The sequence below is a fragment of the Fulmarus glacialis genome, unplaced genomic scaffold (genome assembly GCF_000690835.1).
Source record: "Fulmarus glacialis isolate BGI_N327 unplaced genomic scaffold, ASM69083v1 scaffold13414, whole genome shotgun sequence".
Taxonomy (NCBI): domain Eukaryota; kingdom Metazoa; phylum Chordata; class Aves; order Procellariiformes; family Procellariidae; genus Fulmarus; species Fulmarus glacialis.
In genome coordinates this window covers 38,026-55,166 of record NW_009210010.1, presented here as the reverse complement: position 1 = coordinate 55,166, position 17,141 = coordinate 38,026, and the positions used below count along the sequence as shown (strand labels likewise).

The 17,141-nt window shown below is 39.4% G+C and overlaps 1 protein-coding gene across 1 annotated transcript; it reads left to right on the top strand.

The window, feature by feature from the left end:
• Nucleotides 1-7,467: 7,467 nt before the first annotated feature.
• On the top strand, nucleotides 7,468-16,686 carry IVNS1ABP (influenza virus NS1A binding protein). Its single transcript, XM_009577033.1, has 13 exons — nucleotides 7,468-7,578; nucleotides 7,908-8,077; nucleotides 8,162-8,237; nucleotides 8,999-9,172; nucleotides 9,563-9,688; nucleotides 11,073-11,180; nucleotides 13,331-13,457; nucleotides 14,008-14,232; nucleotides 14,355-14,476; nucleotides 14,660-14,786; nucleotides 14,877-15,008; nucleotides 15,169-15,342; nucleotides 15,826-16,686. Exons 1-13 carry the CDS (start codon nucleotides 7,468-7,470, stop codon nucleotides 16,077-16,079), a joined length of 1,926 nt encoding a protein of 641 aa, XP_009575328.1. The 3' UTR covers nucleotides 16,080-16,686.
• The last annotated feature ends 455 nt before the right edge of the window (nucleotides 16,687-17,141 follow it).

The window sequence follows — 17,141 nt, the reverse complement described above, 5'->3', positions numbered from 1 at the left end:
CCCAGGATTCCCATAGACATAAAAACTGAATTGGTTGCAGTTTCATGCAGGGGAAAAACGTTGTGAAGAATGAAGTGACAGGCGAGGTGTTAGAGTTATTTACTAAGGAGAAGGATAGCAAGACTGAGCGGTGATAGACTAGTGGAAATTCAGTATCATGTCACTCTCCTTATTTGTGGTGGTTTGTGAAGGGGAGGATTTTTTTTGTTTCCAGTGATGGGTGTGTAGACGCCACATTTATTCTCTTCTGTCAGGGATCTACAAAATAAGAAACCAAGCAGGATGTGGTGCTTTGATGGTGAGATTGGTTTAATTTTAGAAAGCGGATTTTGTAGCCACAAGCCTAACTCCTGGAGCACAGGATGCAACAGTCAGGGAATACTTTCCAGTTAGGAAACAGTACTTTAGCTGCTGTAAATAGGTCTAATTTTGTTTTCCTCAGCTTGAGTTCTTAAGGAGCAGGAGATGGTAAGAAAGGCAAAAACTGCCCAGAATGAGGGGTGGGAGACAACGACGACACACAGACAAAAAACCCACCAGTTTGCTGGTTGTGTGACAGATGTTTCAAGAACTGTGGGAAGTGTGTGTTAGTAGAAGAAAGAAACCCATAGGGGGGGGGGGGGGGAAGGAAAGAGCTCAGATTTTAAGAGAGTGCATGCGAGGCAGAAGGTAGAAAAAGAGGTGTAGATAAAGACTACGGCAACAACAAAAAAGTGTAACGTGGAAAAGGAGAACAGGAAACGCAGAACCAGTACAGAAAGGGGACGTAATGACCAGTGCTAAGACTCAGTGAAACAGTATGTTAAAAGCATGGGGGGATAGCATTGGAAGCGAGTACTAAATTGGCAGCTGGTGTCTTACAGCTGAGAGTTGTAGTTGAAAGAGCAGTAACATTCAAGCACAAAACCTGCTTCTCGTAAATTTTTTAAGTCTACATACATAAATGCGTGTTTGAAAGAGCTCTCTAGGCTTGCTCTCTACAGAGGACAGTCTAAGTATTACATCTTCTTGGACTGCATGTAGAAGATTTTGGAAAATGTCCACAGTACTTTTTCCTTCCCCTTCAATTCTTAACCGGGGATAGCAAATATTCTCTCCTTCTCTCCTCACTGTTGAGGTGGGAGCACAACTGAGGCTGATTTGCAGTGAAATAGAACAATTTTGTTTACAAGTCATAGTTACCAATGAGACTAAATCTTTCGTGGAAATCAACTGAAAAGTGAATATGCAAAACAAAATTGATATAAATTCTATGAGTCTTATTTTAAATCACTGGTGTAAAGAAGTTGAGCCTGTTTAGTGGTGTAAAGTATCTTGATGTATGTCTTGATGTTTTGCCCAAATGCAAACTCAGACATGAAAAGATCGTGTGTTTTTACCATAAATAAATGCTAACGTATACAAGAAAATTTTTGAAGATGTCTGGTTTTATCTTCCGATACAGGTAATGGACTCTGAGTAGTCGTAGGTGTGACCTACATTTCTTCTGAATAGGGCCATGAAAAGCCAGAAAGCCCACAGCAACTAGAAAGCACCAACTGTGGTGTTAAATTCCATTTTTGTTTCACTGGGTCAACAAGTGTCAATCAAGTTCCATCGTTATATCAGCAAGTATCAACTTTTAATCAAACGATTAAAAAGTATCTTCCCCAAGGTAGTGTTGTACTTGGGAGTTGAAGAGGTAGTCCCTTAATCTGACAAAGAAGGTTGTGCAGAATTGGCACAAAGCAAGGGCTTTGTTTACTTTTTTTAATGAAATACTGCACGTGGAAAGTACCAATGGACTATACTAAAGATGAGGGCTCTCAGGTGGGATGCAAAATGAACACTGCCCGTGCTGTTAGGTCATGGGCAAGGTGACTTTTGCCTCAGTATGCGGCTCTGGGACCTGTCTCCTTGGTACCTCACCTGAGACCACAGCTCGTACCTCTGCTGAAAGTGGCTCTGCAGTGGAGGGTCCCAGGGCACGATTTCTGCATTAGAACGGGTTTTAGATCTTGGAGAAATTCAATGGTGATCATCGTGCAGCAGGTTTTTTTTTTAAAGTTGGAATGTTTTCTGCAGTGAACAACTGTTTAAAAAAAAATTGGGATGAACATATCCTAAATTCTAAACACAATTAACAATTTTAAGTGTATTAATTATGACATTTATTTGCTCTTGTAACTGAGCTAATCATATTTCAGTAGTATTTGCATTTGCAAGATACCTGTAAGAGGATAGCGTAGTGAAGGATGAGAAGACTTAGTATCCTTGTTATTTAGCTGAGTCTTCTTAAATGCACCTTTAAACATATATACAGTGAAATGGAAAGATGAGTTTAAAAGGGGGAAATTTCTCTTCTGGAAGTCAGTTACCTGCAGCGAATTTATCTTAGAGTGTATTATGAGCCGTGAATCTTTCATGGTCCAGTGGCACATACACGTAGCAAATGAAATTCTCAGTCTGTGCATAACAGTAAGTGTTTAGGAAACACAATTATTAGAACACAATTATGTTTAAACCCAGCAACTGGGCAGATTCCTGCGTACAGCCGTATCATCAAAACACACCACGTGAATGCTTCATGGCTTCTGGCCTGCCTCAGTCCTCTGCAGTATTACATCTAGTGTGATCGACTCTTGATTGAAGGCGGTGCCTCCAGGCTCAACATCAGTGTCCATCTTTAATATTAAAACTAGAATGGAAATCCAGAATTTACATATCACTTAGTTTTTGCTTCATTTTAAAAATAAGTGCAGGAAACAGGCTTGCTCTCAAGTAAGAATTTTCTCAAATGGAATGTGTTGTTCCCATTCAGGAATGTTAATTCTGTAGCTTTACATGTTTAATTAATTGCATTTTGATGGCGCTTGAAAAGTAATCATTTCAGAGGCATCAGACTTCATACTTCACCTAGTTGACAGTGATCTGTGAACATCACACTTGGTTTAAAAAATTCAAAGTCCTGGAAAATTATAAAAAAAGCCACTGACAGTTCTTGATGTGGTGAGCTAGAAGGGAGTATAAGGAAGGCGGGGAAAAGGTAATGACAGAGTTCTTTAGATGCTTAAAATAATTTAAGAAAGGAATTTGTTCGCAGCATCTGTTTGCAGTACCTCTTTATAATCTTTAATGCAGAAAATGCAGCATTTTTGGCTTTTCGTTGAATTTTGGCTTTTGTTCTAGCAGTAGTATACCAAACCAAAAAAAAATGCAGAAAGTAATGCATATGCTTGTACTGTTTAATGCCATTTTGAGTAGTAATATTAGCCACGGTTTACACACAACACTGTTGAAACTTTGTGGCAATAATTAAGACGTTCAAATTCCTAGATACTCAGTTTGGACAATATACTAGGTGTACAAATGCAAAATGTGTGGTTTTGACCTCGTGCACAAAGGAGGACTTTAAAAGACAAATCTTTCATTTCAGTCCAGAATTATTTTGGATGTTCTTTATAGGTCTTGAAGGTCATAAGCAAGTACATCAGGCCAAGTTAAAACACTGCACTTGAAATAAAGTTCTTCTGTTACAGCGGAACGTGACAAAACATGCCCAGAGATGTAAACTGAATGGGGATGATTCTGGAATTTAGTTGAAATTGTTTGAATAGTTGTCGTGTAACTTGAAATCTCCCCAAAGCCTCAGTACTGGTAATTAACAGCAATCCCAATGAATATTGAACGGGGGAATGCATAATGCGCAAGCAGACAAATAGCCTGTTTGTCTGAACTGTGGTAGCAATATATATTTAATTTGCTTTGGTAATTATGGACCTCTACCCAGTTAACAAGAGAACTTCTTTGAGAGAGCTGACAGTCGAGAAAAAGCTGGTTTAAAACCAATGTGAGCAAGGTGGATAATTTGCTGTGCGATGTGTCGCTTTCTGCTCAGAATCCAGCAAGTGGTGACTGGGTTGGTCCAAGTCTTCTCACCAGAATGGCCTGACGCTCTACCGACCACCCAGTCAACTCCTGCCTGCAACTCAGAGCTTGTCCCCCTTGACTTGCCTTTTCATATGCCTGCTGTGCTTTGCATTTGGCTAGGTAAGTCTAGCCATCATGTCTGGATAATTCCTACAACAGAAGGTTTAAAACCTGAAATGATAAAGTCGGAGCTCTCTGGCTGATAATTCTCTTGTACATTCGTGGATAGTCTTGATGAAGCATAACTTCCAATAGGTTCTTACAGCTTTCTAAGCTAATTCATTGCAACACTTGTGTTGAAATAATACCTCTGTATCTGTGAACAACAGAACGTTTCAGTTGAGGTGAATCTTTGGGGAAAGTGTGGGCATCAGACTGTTTTCTTCTGTTTTTGAGAAGTGAAATGTTTTGATTGCTTTAGAAACTGAAAAGGTTATACCATTTGTATCAACAAGAGAAGAAGTGTTGACTTCCAAATGCTTAGTTAAATAATATTTGGTAAATAGCGCTTGATTACAGTTTCATAAGTTGCCTGTAGGATTATAAAAAGAACATACATTTACTCTGTGGAGATTTTTTCCTAGCAAAGTGTGCTGACATTAAAGTATGTTGTAGAAAGTTGTAGTCCCTGGGATACTGTTCCTGTAGTCCTCCCTGTACCTGAGGGGGTACTGTATTACAGACAGACACCACTGCTGCTCTGGAGCAGTTGTTTCCTTCTTTATGTATGTGTTTGTGTCTGTTCTAGTAGCCAACTTAATTAACGTTCATTCTTTCTACCCAGTTATCTGCTGGCTGAAACGCTCTGTCTTCAGGGTTGCAGGAAGCTGTTAAAGGACAGAAGCAGTTTTCCTGTGGAGCTGGTATGTTGTGGGATAATGCCCCCTGCCGCTCTTGAGAATCAGCCTCGTGCCTGAGCTGCTGATCTACTTAGAGACCAAGGGAGGTACAATTTCTGCCAAAATGATCCCAAGCGCTGGCTGGGCAGTAGGGTTGCAAGGCTCTCTTGCCTACAATGTATGTGACTTTTAATTTTTGACGTGGGGAAGCAAGCTGCACCTATTTTTAGGAAACCTGATTGCCAATGTGGCATTTAATCTGTAGATACAAATATAGTTTTGGAACTGCAGTGGGGAACTCAAGTGGATGAAGTGATCGATGTTTTCCTGAGGTGGCATCAGGGTCATGGAAAGTTCCACACTGGGTGTTTGTTGCCTGTTCCCTCCCCACTGCTGCTCCTCCTCCTCTTCTCCCCTCCCCGAAAAAGCCCGGCATAAACAGCCCACCCTCATGCGGAATCCCAACAAAGCTACCCCAGTCTGCACTGCCAGTGCAGAACTTGACCAGAACTTAACAGATTCTGTTTGCAGGGTAGCAAAGAGACTTCTTCTCAAAGAAAGTTATCATCGAAATAGTGATTTCCGACTTGGTAATTTTTTTTGGAAGTACTGGAGACATGCCCAGTCATTTCAGACGTGTCCTTAATACGTCTTCAGTCCATTTTAGGCATTCAGTAGAAGAAGGATATAAGTAGCTGAGTACAGGAAAAGCAAAAGGTAGGAGGCATGTGGATTGGTTTCTTTCTTAAAATTTAGTCATTTTTATTGTGTTACTTAAGAGTTATATACTTGTGTAAGCAAGCAATAATGATCTAGATATAGGAAGTGCTGAAGGTTCGAGTTGGTAAGGAATTGTCTAAAAATGGGATTCAGCTGTTTTAACTTTTTCCTCTAAGCAGTAATTTAGCCACTTTCTTGTCTCTGTGTGTATAAAAATGATGTGGTTGACCTCTTGTTAGGCACGAGAATGTATTGGTGTTGATATGGAAGTTCTCAGGCTGTTTTCTTTTTGTGAAGAAAAACTTGTTTATTTGGGTCAGGAACTTCTACTTCACGAGACTATTAAAGTTTCATTGAAATACATGGTAGTACTATCTATTGTCCTTACTTGATAACTTCTTCTTTATTGCAGATTATGATGCATGATTATCACAGAAGAAATTCATGTCTATAGCTCTTAAGGACTTGATTACATCATCTTCAAGCCTGATAGTTTTGGAATCCATATTGCAGCTGCAAAGACACGTCTGCTTTTGCATTTCAACAAACATCTTCCCTGTCAGAAGATACTGAAACTGAAGTGCTCTCTTTTAACACAGTGATACCATTGGATTATTTTAAGATCTCCCAGTTAAAAATTTACAGTAATATATTTGCTAGGTAAGCTGATACTGTTAGCTGCGTATACAATAGTTAATAGTTTTGCTGAAATTCTGCGGCTTTAAAACCTTGCTGTCCTTTTTTTAATAAAACACAACAAATGGAAGTGTATACAAATGGATAATAATTTGTGTAAGTAAGATTATTGTTGCCAGTTTAGGGTCAAATGCTTTCAGTAGTAAGTGAATTTAAAATAAACGGATTACCACTAGGATTATTTTATGTGGGGCTTGCTATTTTTATTACTGATTTTTGCTATCCACTCCTTCTATTTTGTGTGTTTTCTTGTTTAGTCTGATCTTGAGAATTTTCTTAAACTTCAGATGGAAATAAAAGTTGTTGCTGGTAACATTAGTAGCATCCCACATATTCTTTCCTCTAAAATCGTTGAGGAAAGTATACTTTTATACTGCTAACATACTCGTGTTAGCAGCTCAAACTTATAAATTTCATGGTTTTTTTTTTTAATAATTATTATTTCAAATTCATTAGGTCACCTCAGGGTGACTAATCTTAAGATAGCTTCCTATTTGTAAAGTGGACTTTCCCTAAAAGTGCTTAGCTAAACAAAGAATCAATTAAATGACCTATAAAATAGCCTCCAAATTCAAAAGTTAGTTTCCTGAAGTTATTTTTCCAGTTTTGGTCCAATTTGCCTGAGGTGGTGTGTTTATATATGGGCAAGATCCTTAGGGGAAGTTGCTTTAGCTTTGTGATGACTTAAAGTACATGGTTGTTGTTCATAATGTATATAATTCTATCTGTTTTGGTGGTGCTAATGTTCTTTCGTGACTTCCAGCTACTCTAAAATATTTAATTAAATCATTACTCTCAAAATTAAACAAAAAATGATTTCCATAGCTATTCTCCTACTTCACTAGTTACTTTAAATTCTCAGTTCTTATTTTTCAATGTAGCTGGTATTTTGGTCTGTGCAAAAAAATGAAGCTGACCAGTATGACAGATTTTGTGCAGTGAGCAGAAAATAGCAATGAATCTACCAAATCCAATCTTTATAGAGGGGAATAAAGCTTCTTGTGTAATCCAGTGGACAGGTTCAGTGTGTAGGTTTGGGGTTGGTACCTACTGAAGTGTGGATAAGTTAAAAGTTGTAGGCTCACTCTCTGAAAATCATTAATCCAGTCAATCCAAAGGATTGTTGGCAACATGTACTCATCAGCGGTACTACTCTTCTAGGCTTTTTTTTTGAGATGGATTTTTTTTTAATTCCCCATGAATGTTTGTTTGCCAATAATGTGCTAATAGTACTTCTATACTAAAGCAAAATGTTATATCTCTAAACTTTATACATTCTGTTTTCAGCCAGACCAACACCAAAATGATTCCTAATGGATATTTGATGTTTGAAGATGAAAACTTCATCGAGTCATCTGTTGCCAAACTAAATGCCTTACGTAAAAGTGGCCAGTTCTGCGATGTCCGTCTCCAGGTAACTTTTTTCTGTCCGAGTATAATGGTTGAATGCAGTGGGTTTTTTGTTACACTGTGTAATGCTATGTGCCTCATTGATTGTGAGGCATGGGATTTTAGAATCTGATTTTTCTGAAAAATGCACACTTAAAAAAAAAAAAATCAGATACACTGTGAGAGAAGCGATGCTAACATTTTTTTCAACTGATGTAAATTGGAGACTATTGATCTGAAAAATTGATTTGAACTGTGACGTTCACTTGAGCAGGCCTTTATACTATTATAATACAAACGTACTTTAAAAAAATTCTTACCAGCATGTGGGTTTTATTTGTGTTTTAAATAAAGGTATGTGGACATGAGATGTTGGCGCACCGAGCCGTGCTAGCTTGCTGCAGTCCCTACCTGTTTGAAATCTTCAATAGTGATAGTGATTCTCATGGAATTTCCCATGTTAAATTCGATGATCTCAATCCAGAAGCTGTTGAAGTTCTGTTGAACTATGCCTATACTGCTCAGTAAGTAGTTTTCACAGAAGCTAGAGAGAGTAGGTTTTAATTTAAAAAGTCAAAATAATGAAGATACATTTCTTTCTTTAATAGGTTAAAAGCTGATAAAGAACTGGTGAAAGATGTGTACTCTGCAGCAAAGAAGTTGAAGATGGAGAGAGTTAAGCAGGTACAGTTCTCAGCTCTTCCGGAAGTCCATTCTGCTTTCTCAGGCTGACAGCATTATGCTTTCTGGTGTTAATGAGACAAAAAATGATGATTCTGTCGAGAAAGTGCTCAGTGGATAAGCTTCTTTAGATGTTCATTAGCACTGTATTGATTTGAGTGACATCAGTATGTATTGCTTCCACTTGTGTTATCTTTGTGCTGAAGGGTTCTCTGAAGTTAAGTTTTGTATTTGTGCACCTGTATACGCAAAATGGCTTCTGAATCGTAGCTGGTTACTTACCTTCAGGTTCGTGGAAGTGGTGGTGTGCTTAGCTGTGTTGGGAGGCATAATTAAACCTGTAAATCGGTGGCAGTAATATGTGAAAAAAGAATAATCCACACGTTCCTGAACATAAGTTTGGTAGAGCTTGACTTTAGAACTTACTCTTGCCACATATGGGGATATGTTTGACAAGGGAATTGGGATTCTTATCTTCACTTGACTGCAGATAAGCAGTTTTGAATAGGCATTCAGTAGAAAAGCATGGGGTCAATGTATGTGTGAGTAGCTTTCGAAAGTGTATGACTTTTTTCTTTTAATACACGCGTATTCCTATGGAAGACAACATTTCATTTCCAGCTCTAGCACGGGGTGGGGAATGACAACAGTCAGTCACTATTCTGCAATTAGAAAACAGCTGTGCTGTATGTTGGGGTGGGTAATTTAAACATACAAAAATCTTGTTTACTTGTAAACTAAGATGCAGCCTTTTTTCTTAAAAGGTTTGTGGTGACTACTTGCTGTCCAAGATGGATGTTCAGAGCTGCATCTCTTACCGAAACTTTGCAAGTTGTATGGGAGACTCGCGTTTGTTGAACAAGATCGATGGCTACATTCAGGAACATCTTTTACAGATTTCAGAACAGGAAGAATTTCTCAAACTTCCACGGTTAAAGGTTAGCTTAAGTTTGTAGACTTCCTTCTGGTACATGACTTCCAAAAAGCAACCCAAGGAGCAACTATTATGGCTTCCTTTATGGGAGTAGGAAAACTTGGTGTGCTGACTCTTACCAACACCGTGAAAATTCTGGATCTGTATAATACTCATACTACTCTGAACCTTAACTGTAGAGAATATATACTGTCATCCTTTCTAAGCGTAAAAGATAACTGCAACTGTACTTAAATGTGCTTCCTAGTTTCAGTGGTATAGGCTGAAAGCTCCTTGTAGATGGTGTTTGCTCTGCGGTAAAGTGAGAGTAATGCTTACTGTGTAAAGTACAGTATGCTACAAATGCAAGGGTAATACCTGTAGAGTAAATAATCCTTTGCTCTTCTAATTCAAGCTTGAAGTAATGCTGGAAGACAATGTTGGCCTACCCAGCAATGGCAAATTGTACACAAAGGTAATCAACTGGGTACAGCGCAGCATCTGGGAGAATGGAGACAGCCTGGAAGATCTAATGGAAGAGGTTAGTCTTTAAGAAAATGGGATTAAACATCTTTTCTTAAAAAAACAAAAAGTCAATATGAAGGATGATCCCTTTTTCTTTTTTTTTTTTTTTTTCTTTTCACTTTTTTAACTATGACCCTAAAGAATTTAAATTTTACTGTAGGTACCCCTAAGCTGAGAAACTGGGGGGGTGTTCAGGTGAGCTGAATGAACTGTTCAGTCTGGTCTTCCGCTTTCCTTTTTTGCTCACTATGTGCTGTATAGTAACCTCAAAGTGGCATGTATCTTGCTTTAGAATTGGGGAGGTGGTACTGAAACTTGCTGTAGATTCTTGATGTTTTCCTTTGCAGGTTTTGCTTGTAAATGCAAAGTAGGTAAAAGCTTCTAATGGTTGTTCCTCCCCGTTGATTTATCTCCCCATAGGTTTATTAACAAAACTAGGATACCAAGGCTGAAGAACCAAGAAGAAACCTCAAGTGTATTGACACGTACAGAAGCAGCAGTCCTGCCCCAGTTCTCCTAAGAAAATCCGCTGTGGGCAGAGAACGATGATGATGATTTAATGGTGTTTACTTACTCCTTTACAGGATACATTATTTTGAAAGTTGTGTGTTATTAAATGGCTTTACTCATGAATACTAATACTAGATGTAGCCTGGGCAGTGTTTAATGGAAAAATTAGTGGGGAGTCTAAATTTTTAATTGGCTAGAGAAAATGGACTTACAAAAACCTATGAAACATCAAAATTTTCCCAGTTTGTTATTACAAGCACGATAGATCTTCAGCAACACTTGTATAGGCAAAAGTACATGTTGACACTGTCGTATATTCTCAAGTGTGTATTTCCTCTTGGAAAAATTCATTTTAAAAGCTTTGATCATGTTGAAATTCAGATGCATTTCACTGAAACAGTTGCATCTGATGTTTGGTTGTGGACAACAGTTTCCTCCAGAACTTAAATTTGTGTTGTCTTCCCTCATTCCCGTACCTTTCTTTTAGAGTCCACTGTTGGCTTCTCTTTAACTTTTTTCGATCGAGATAAATATGTGTATTTTTCAAAGCAGAAAACTTGTTTGCGGGGATAACGAAAATGCTTGCATGAGATTGTGAATTTGTGTAATTCTGCAAATTAATGTGCCTTTTGCTTGTCTAATGTTTCTGTGCTGGAAAAACAGTAGAAGTCCTTGGAAAACGAAGATTTCTCTCCAGCTGAGAAAGTAAGGAGCCTTCATCCAATGTTTGAAGATTGCCACCATGACATCTGCTTCCTTTTAGTTTTGTCATTCTGCTAGATTGAGATGAGATGACGAGAAGTATGCTGGCGACTGCCTTTTGTAATCTGCCTGTAGCTAAGTAGCAATGGAGACAGTACCACATGGGTATTCTGTTGTTGTTTTTGCAGGTTCAAACGCTGTACTACTCAGCTGATCACAAGCTGCTTGATGGAAATCTGCTAGATGGACAGGCTGAGGTGTATGGCAGTGATGATGACCACATTCAGTTTGTGCAGGTACAAATTGCAGACAGTCTGAGGTAACCCCAGATAGACTGGAGCAGTTTACAGCACACCTGAAGTCTTGCGTTCTGTAGCAGAGAAAGTAGCAGTAGCTTTAATGGAGAAATACATCACGAGAAAGTATCTTTCTCGAAACTGCTGGAGGAGATGATTTAGTCTCTGCTTCCGGTTTTTCGGCAGACTGACGAAGCCTTTGCAAAATGGAGTGCTTTAGGTTTCACTTCAAAATAAATCTTACGCTGTTAGAAGAAAGAAGAGGTAGAAAAGCAGTCAGCTGTAGCAAGTCAGCTGTGGCTCTGTAGAGATACTCAAGAGACTGTAAAGAATCACGGACTGCTTGGCTTGCAGTGGAGAATGGCTGATGTGTCTGTTAAATTTTGGCACAGGAAAAGATTCCAGACATAAGTTCTAATCCTTCAGCTGCCAGCATCCATTTCTTTTGTTCAGCTGCACTGGTAATGTGCAGGAGAGATTTAAAAAAGGAGCAGTAGGTAACTTCTGATCTAGAGATAGCCGATGCTTTGGCTGTGTACAAATCCGTCTTGTGCTTTTTGAGATGATGGTGGTTTTTTTTTTTGTTCTAGCCAGATATAATAATTCTCAACTCCTGAAAAACGCACAGCTTAGCACAGTGGAGGCTGTTTAAGAAACAAAGAAAAAACAAGGGCTAATAGATGTAAATTATCAATTGCTTTATAAAAATCCAGGTTGTTTAAATTCACTGAGTTAGAAGCAAATATATTGTGATATTTTAACTCATAACAGTGGAATGTGCTGATACAAAAGTATACTTCTTGAAATTTTTACCTAATGTTTATGTAAAACACTTTTCATCCCGGAACATGGATTTTAGAAGTGAAAAGAGAGGAAAATGAAAAGCCAGCTAATTTTCCAGTTTCTTAATTGTTTTGAGTAAGCCTTCACAGACTTCACCACCTTTGGATACTACTCCTTGTAATACTTAGAAGCTAAGAGGTGAATGTTGAAAAAGTTCATTTTTAGAAGTAAGGCCAAGAGTTCTCAACTTCTTGTTTAAATCCTTTCTGATAATAAGAATTGCCAACTTTAGAAATTTGAAACAGTTGAGAGAATTAACACCAGAAACTCATAGATGATAGTCCTGGAAAAACAGTAACTTTTCAATTTTTGAATTACGAAAGTTTGTAATTTCTGTGACTGTCAAGGCAATGTAAGGGTAAGGGAATAAGCTGTTAATTAGATGAAGGTTCAGAAATAACAAAAATGCTATCCACAGATGAATTGGTTTTCATGCTAAGTGGAGTACAGCTGTCAAAGTCTTGTGTGTAAGGTTATCTGTGAGTTAAATGATGTATTTCAGAAGTCTTATGACAGTTTCCATGGAGATCAGACTCCAGGGAACTGTGCAAGCATTGCAGACTTGGTACTGTGGTTGTAAACTTTGCTGCTAAACAGAATAGACAGAATGTTAACTTTGTGGTTGATTCTTATGATTCAGAAAAAGCCTGAAAAACCCAACCAACTGTGCGGTGTAATCTGAAATCTGAAATTTTGGGGTTTTTCTTAATTGAGCAGAATAATGTAAGATACAGTATAAATTTAATTGAAGAAGAAAAGAAAGCAGAAATCTCCTGTTAGTGGGAAGTATCAAGGGAGTAAAATCCAAGAAACAGCTAATCTGAGCACAGAGAGGAACTGAGGCGAAATTAATTTGTCTTCAGGGAATGAAGAGAATAAGTTAATTCACTTCCAAATAGCGTTATATAATTAACTCCAGTTCCAGAAGCAGAGCTTGCGAGTGAGGCTTCTAGTTGTAGATCAGTTCTCTCTAAATGGGTGTAGGTTTTTGCTTACACTTGAAAGTCCTGCTAGTAATGCATACTCTCTTCTAGGAATTTGACCTGACTTCTGGTCACACACCAGCAGCGTAACGGTGCAGTCACAGGATGATATGAGTACCAAGATAAGATATCGGGTGGATTTTGGCCACTGTTGCTGAGTAGGCGAGATGTTCTATTGAAAATTTAGGTGTGCTATAAATGATGCTCTGCGGAGGTGGTAGACGAAGTGTTCTCTTGAATAGTTACGCATTAGCTCAGAGAAGCAAAGGTAGAAGGAGGTGTAGTCTCTGGCTAGGTTTCTGTAGCTGCCTTTTGATTTTGCAGAAGAAGCCACCACGTGAGAATGATCACAAGCAGATTAGTAGCAGCTCCTCTGGAAGTCTTTCTCCAAGTGCTACTGTTCAGAGTCCTAAACACGAGTGGAAAATCATTGCTTCAGAGAAAACATCAAGTGAGTAGCTCGGGCAGGGTTTGTCTGAAAGATGCCTCTGGTATTATGTACCTACCACCTCCCACTCCCATGGGATTTCCTTCAACATCTGTAAGAAATGCAGAAGTGCTTTTTCTTACTGATGATGCGAGTCAAGTAATTGGCCCAGTAATCTGTGGGATCTTTCTAACGTAACTGGGGCCAAACTGAGATCACTTACATCTCGATTCCTTATCGACAGGGCCATCCCAAATCCCCTGGTGTGTATAATTTACCCAGAAGGTCCTAAGGAGATAGGCAGTCTCTGATTAATTAACAGAGCTATTTGCTGTGTGCGTGCGAGGAGACTGTCTCCTAGCACGTCTTAGATTGATGTCTTTATGTCCTTTGAGCGCTATATTAATCATCTAAAATGCATATTTTTCAGTAACTAGGCTAACACTTGGAACCAATAACCAGAAAAAATAAAGTTTTCACGCTTACAAGGGGAGAAGCCTAATCAGAAGACCCTAGTTGGCATTCACCTAAAATTTTATTATACTGGTGGTCTTTCCTTGTCTCCTGATGACAGGTAACACCTACCTGTGTCTTGCTGTCCTGGATGGTGTGCTGTGCGTGATATTCCTGCATGGCCGTAACAGCCCTCAGAGCTCTCCCACGAGCACGCCACGACTGCTGAAGAGTCTGAGTTTCGAGCTTCAACCAAATGATATCATAGAGAAGCCCATGTCTCCAATGCAGTACGCTCGCTCTGGGCTGGGCACAGCTGAACTTAATGGCAAGTTAATTGCTGCAGGTAAGGGAAAGGGTAACAACAGTGGCTTCTTAACTCTGTACGCTCCGTTAAGAGTCAGCCTTCGTCAGCATGAAAGCAGTTGGTCTTTGGAAAAGTGATCTCACCTGACCTTTTGCTTTCAGGTGGATATAACAGAGAGGAGTGTTTGCGCACAGTGGAATGCTACGATCCGCAAAAGGACACTTGGACTTTCATTGCACCGATGAGAACACCGAGAGCTCGATTCCAGATGGCAGTTTTAATGGTGTGTGGTGGGTGGAGATCAGACGAAAAGTGACATTGTGTAAATGTAGGGGGGACAAACATGGCAACCTCTACAAATTGGTAACAGAAGCTGCTTAACTGTAGTTACACCGTTACCACAGTGCGAGTGATTTGAATTGTTGTGTGCTTAGACGTGAAGAAGGTATGTGTTTTTTCCATTTAGGGGCAGCTCTATGTTGTGGGTGGGTCAAACGGTCACTCAGATGACTTGAGCTGTGGAGAAATGTATGAGCCAGAAATAGATGACTGGACTCCTGTTCCGGAGCTGAGAACCAATCGCTGCAATGCAGGTAACACATCTGCAGTGGATCGACTGTTGTTTTTTTTTTTTAAATTTATTCATTTATTAGCTTACTTATTATACTTTCCTATATGAATAGGAGTATGTGCCCTGAATGGAAAACTGTACATTGTTGGTGGTTCAGATCCTTATGGCCAAAAGGGACTTAAGAACTGTGATGTGTTTGATCCTGTAACAAAATCTTGGACAAGTTGTGCTCCCCTTAACATCCGTAAGTTTGCCGTGTAGTTTGGGAGGGAGGGGGGAAAAGGGCGATGGCAAAACTGCAGGTTTAAAACTGAACAAAAAACCTGTTTAGACTTCAGCTGCTATGGTGTATTGCTGGTGTGTGACTTCTGTGCTGGGCTGTAACTCCTGGGGTTTGATTGTAGGGAGACATCAGTCTGCAGTGTGTGAGCTGGGTGGCTATTTATACATAATTGGAGGAGCAGAATCGTGGAACTGCCTGAATAGCGTGGAGCGCTACAATCCAGAGAACAACACTTGGACCCTGATTGCGCCCATGAACGTGGCTCGACGAGGAGCGGGAGTGGCTGTTCATGACGGTAGGCTTCCGTGGGCTTAAGCAACCTCTCGTGCTTGATGAATTCTCATGCTAAGCTGTGATGCAAGTAGAATACAAAGCTGTGTTCCTTTTCAGGGAGGAAACAGTACAGTAAGAACCTGGCTCTGTGCCTCCGATTTTAATTAAAAACTGTAACCAGCAACCCAAAAAACCTCATTTTTGTTTTGGGACATTCGTCCCCACCTCTTTCTTTTCAAAACCTCACCATGCAGCTTCCAGCGCTGCATTTGTTTGAATTTGGACTTTGTGCTTACTCTGAAATAATTTCCAGTCGGCTCTAATGATCAAGAGACCCAAAGCAGGTCAATTCTGTAACTTCAAACCTTGACTAAGGCAAAGGTTTCTGGCAGAAAACCTGAAGTTCCCTCGTTCTGGCTTAGTTTGTCTCCCCGGGAAGGAGGCTGTGTTTGGCGACACAGCTGGTGCTTAGCAGTGAAGCATTCGCTTTGTTTCCTTTTGATAGGAAAACTCTTTGTTGGTGGCGGCTTTGATGGCTCTCACGCGGTGAGCTGCGTGGAGATGTACGACCCTGCCAAGAACGAGTGGAAGATGATGGGCAGTATGACTACTGCGAGGAGCAACGCCGGCATTACGACGGTGGCAAACACTATTTATGCAGTTGGGGGATTTGATGGCAATGAATTCTTGAACACGGTTGAAGTCTACAATCCAGAGTCAAACGAATGGAGCCCCTACACAAAAATTTACAAGTTTTAAGTGAATTAAATTCCCTTTTCAAACTAACAGGCTTAGTGATGTAATTGTGTTTTAGTAGAGGTACACATGTCAATAGGGTTGGGGAGGGCATAGATGTTGCCAACAGCAACACAGAGCTTTTGCATATTGCATATTAATGTGCTGTACATATTTGTTTTGGAAAGAATATCAAGATGAAGGGTTTTTTGTGTATCTTTAGAACTTGTTTTAGGGTTGGTTTTTTTAAGATTTTGAAGATAATGCAAGAGAAACTGGACTGGGCATATCACTTCAGGAGCTTCCCCCAGTGTTTGTTTTGTCACTTTGCACAGTAAATGACTTTTCCTGTAGGATGTGTTCTTGGGGCAGGAAGTGTAAGGTTTAGGGGGGATCTTTTTTTTTTTTTTTTATCAGGCCTTGTTTTCCTTCAGTAACTGGAACAATCTGTAACAAGAAGCCTTATTTAAATAGATATAATGGCTATTTTTTTTATTAAAAAAAGCTGACATGCCTGCCAATACCTTATCTTTTATGACTGCCTTTTTATAACAGTTTTTATATACTCAGCAGAGTATTTTATCTGTTGACGTGAAAATGGCAGAGAAATGGTTATTGAAGCAAAGAGACAACCTTGGAGTTCATAGAGACTTGAGTGGGAGAACTGATGTACCACTGTACGTGAGCTTCTGAGCTTTGGCCTCTGCTACAATACTGTAACTTAGTACGCAACACGCTCGGTAGGGCTGAATGGAGTTTCTGAACATAACATAGCTGTGACTTTCTAGGACAGGAAAATTATTTTGGCTCCAAATATTTTGACAGAAATTCAGAGGGTGCTTTCTGTACAGCAGCTTTGTTACTATGGGTGAGCTAGCATTTGTAAAACAAAAACTTCCATGTGGGGTTTTTAAACTCTTGCCAGTTGGCAATGAAAATGTATTCGTCTGATTAGTAACTGTCTTAAGTTTATTTTTCTAATATTGCAAGCTGAAAGTGTGATAGAACACAAATAACTTGAGTTCATATGTGCTCATAGTACTATGTTTTAGTTCACTTTCTCTATTCATACGGATAAAATGTCAG

Coding starts and splice junctions, on each gene's coding strand:
- IVNS1ABP (XM_009577033.1), top strand. CDS start 7,468: ATGATTCCTAATGGATATTTGATGTTTGAAGATGAAAACTTCATCGAG. Junction 14,477..14,659: donor TCCAGATGGCAGTTTTAATG/GTGTGTGGTGGG, acceptor TTTTCCATTTAG/GGGCAGCTCTATGTTGTGGG. Junction 15,343..15,825: donor GGGAGTGGCTGTTCATGACG/GTAGGCTTCCGT, acceptor TCCTTTTGATAG/GAAAACTCTTTGTTGGTGGC.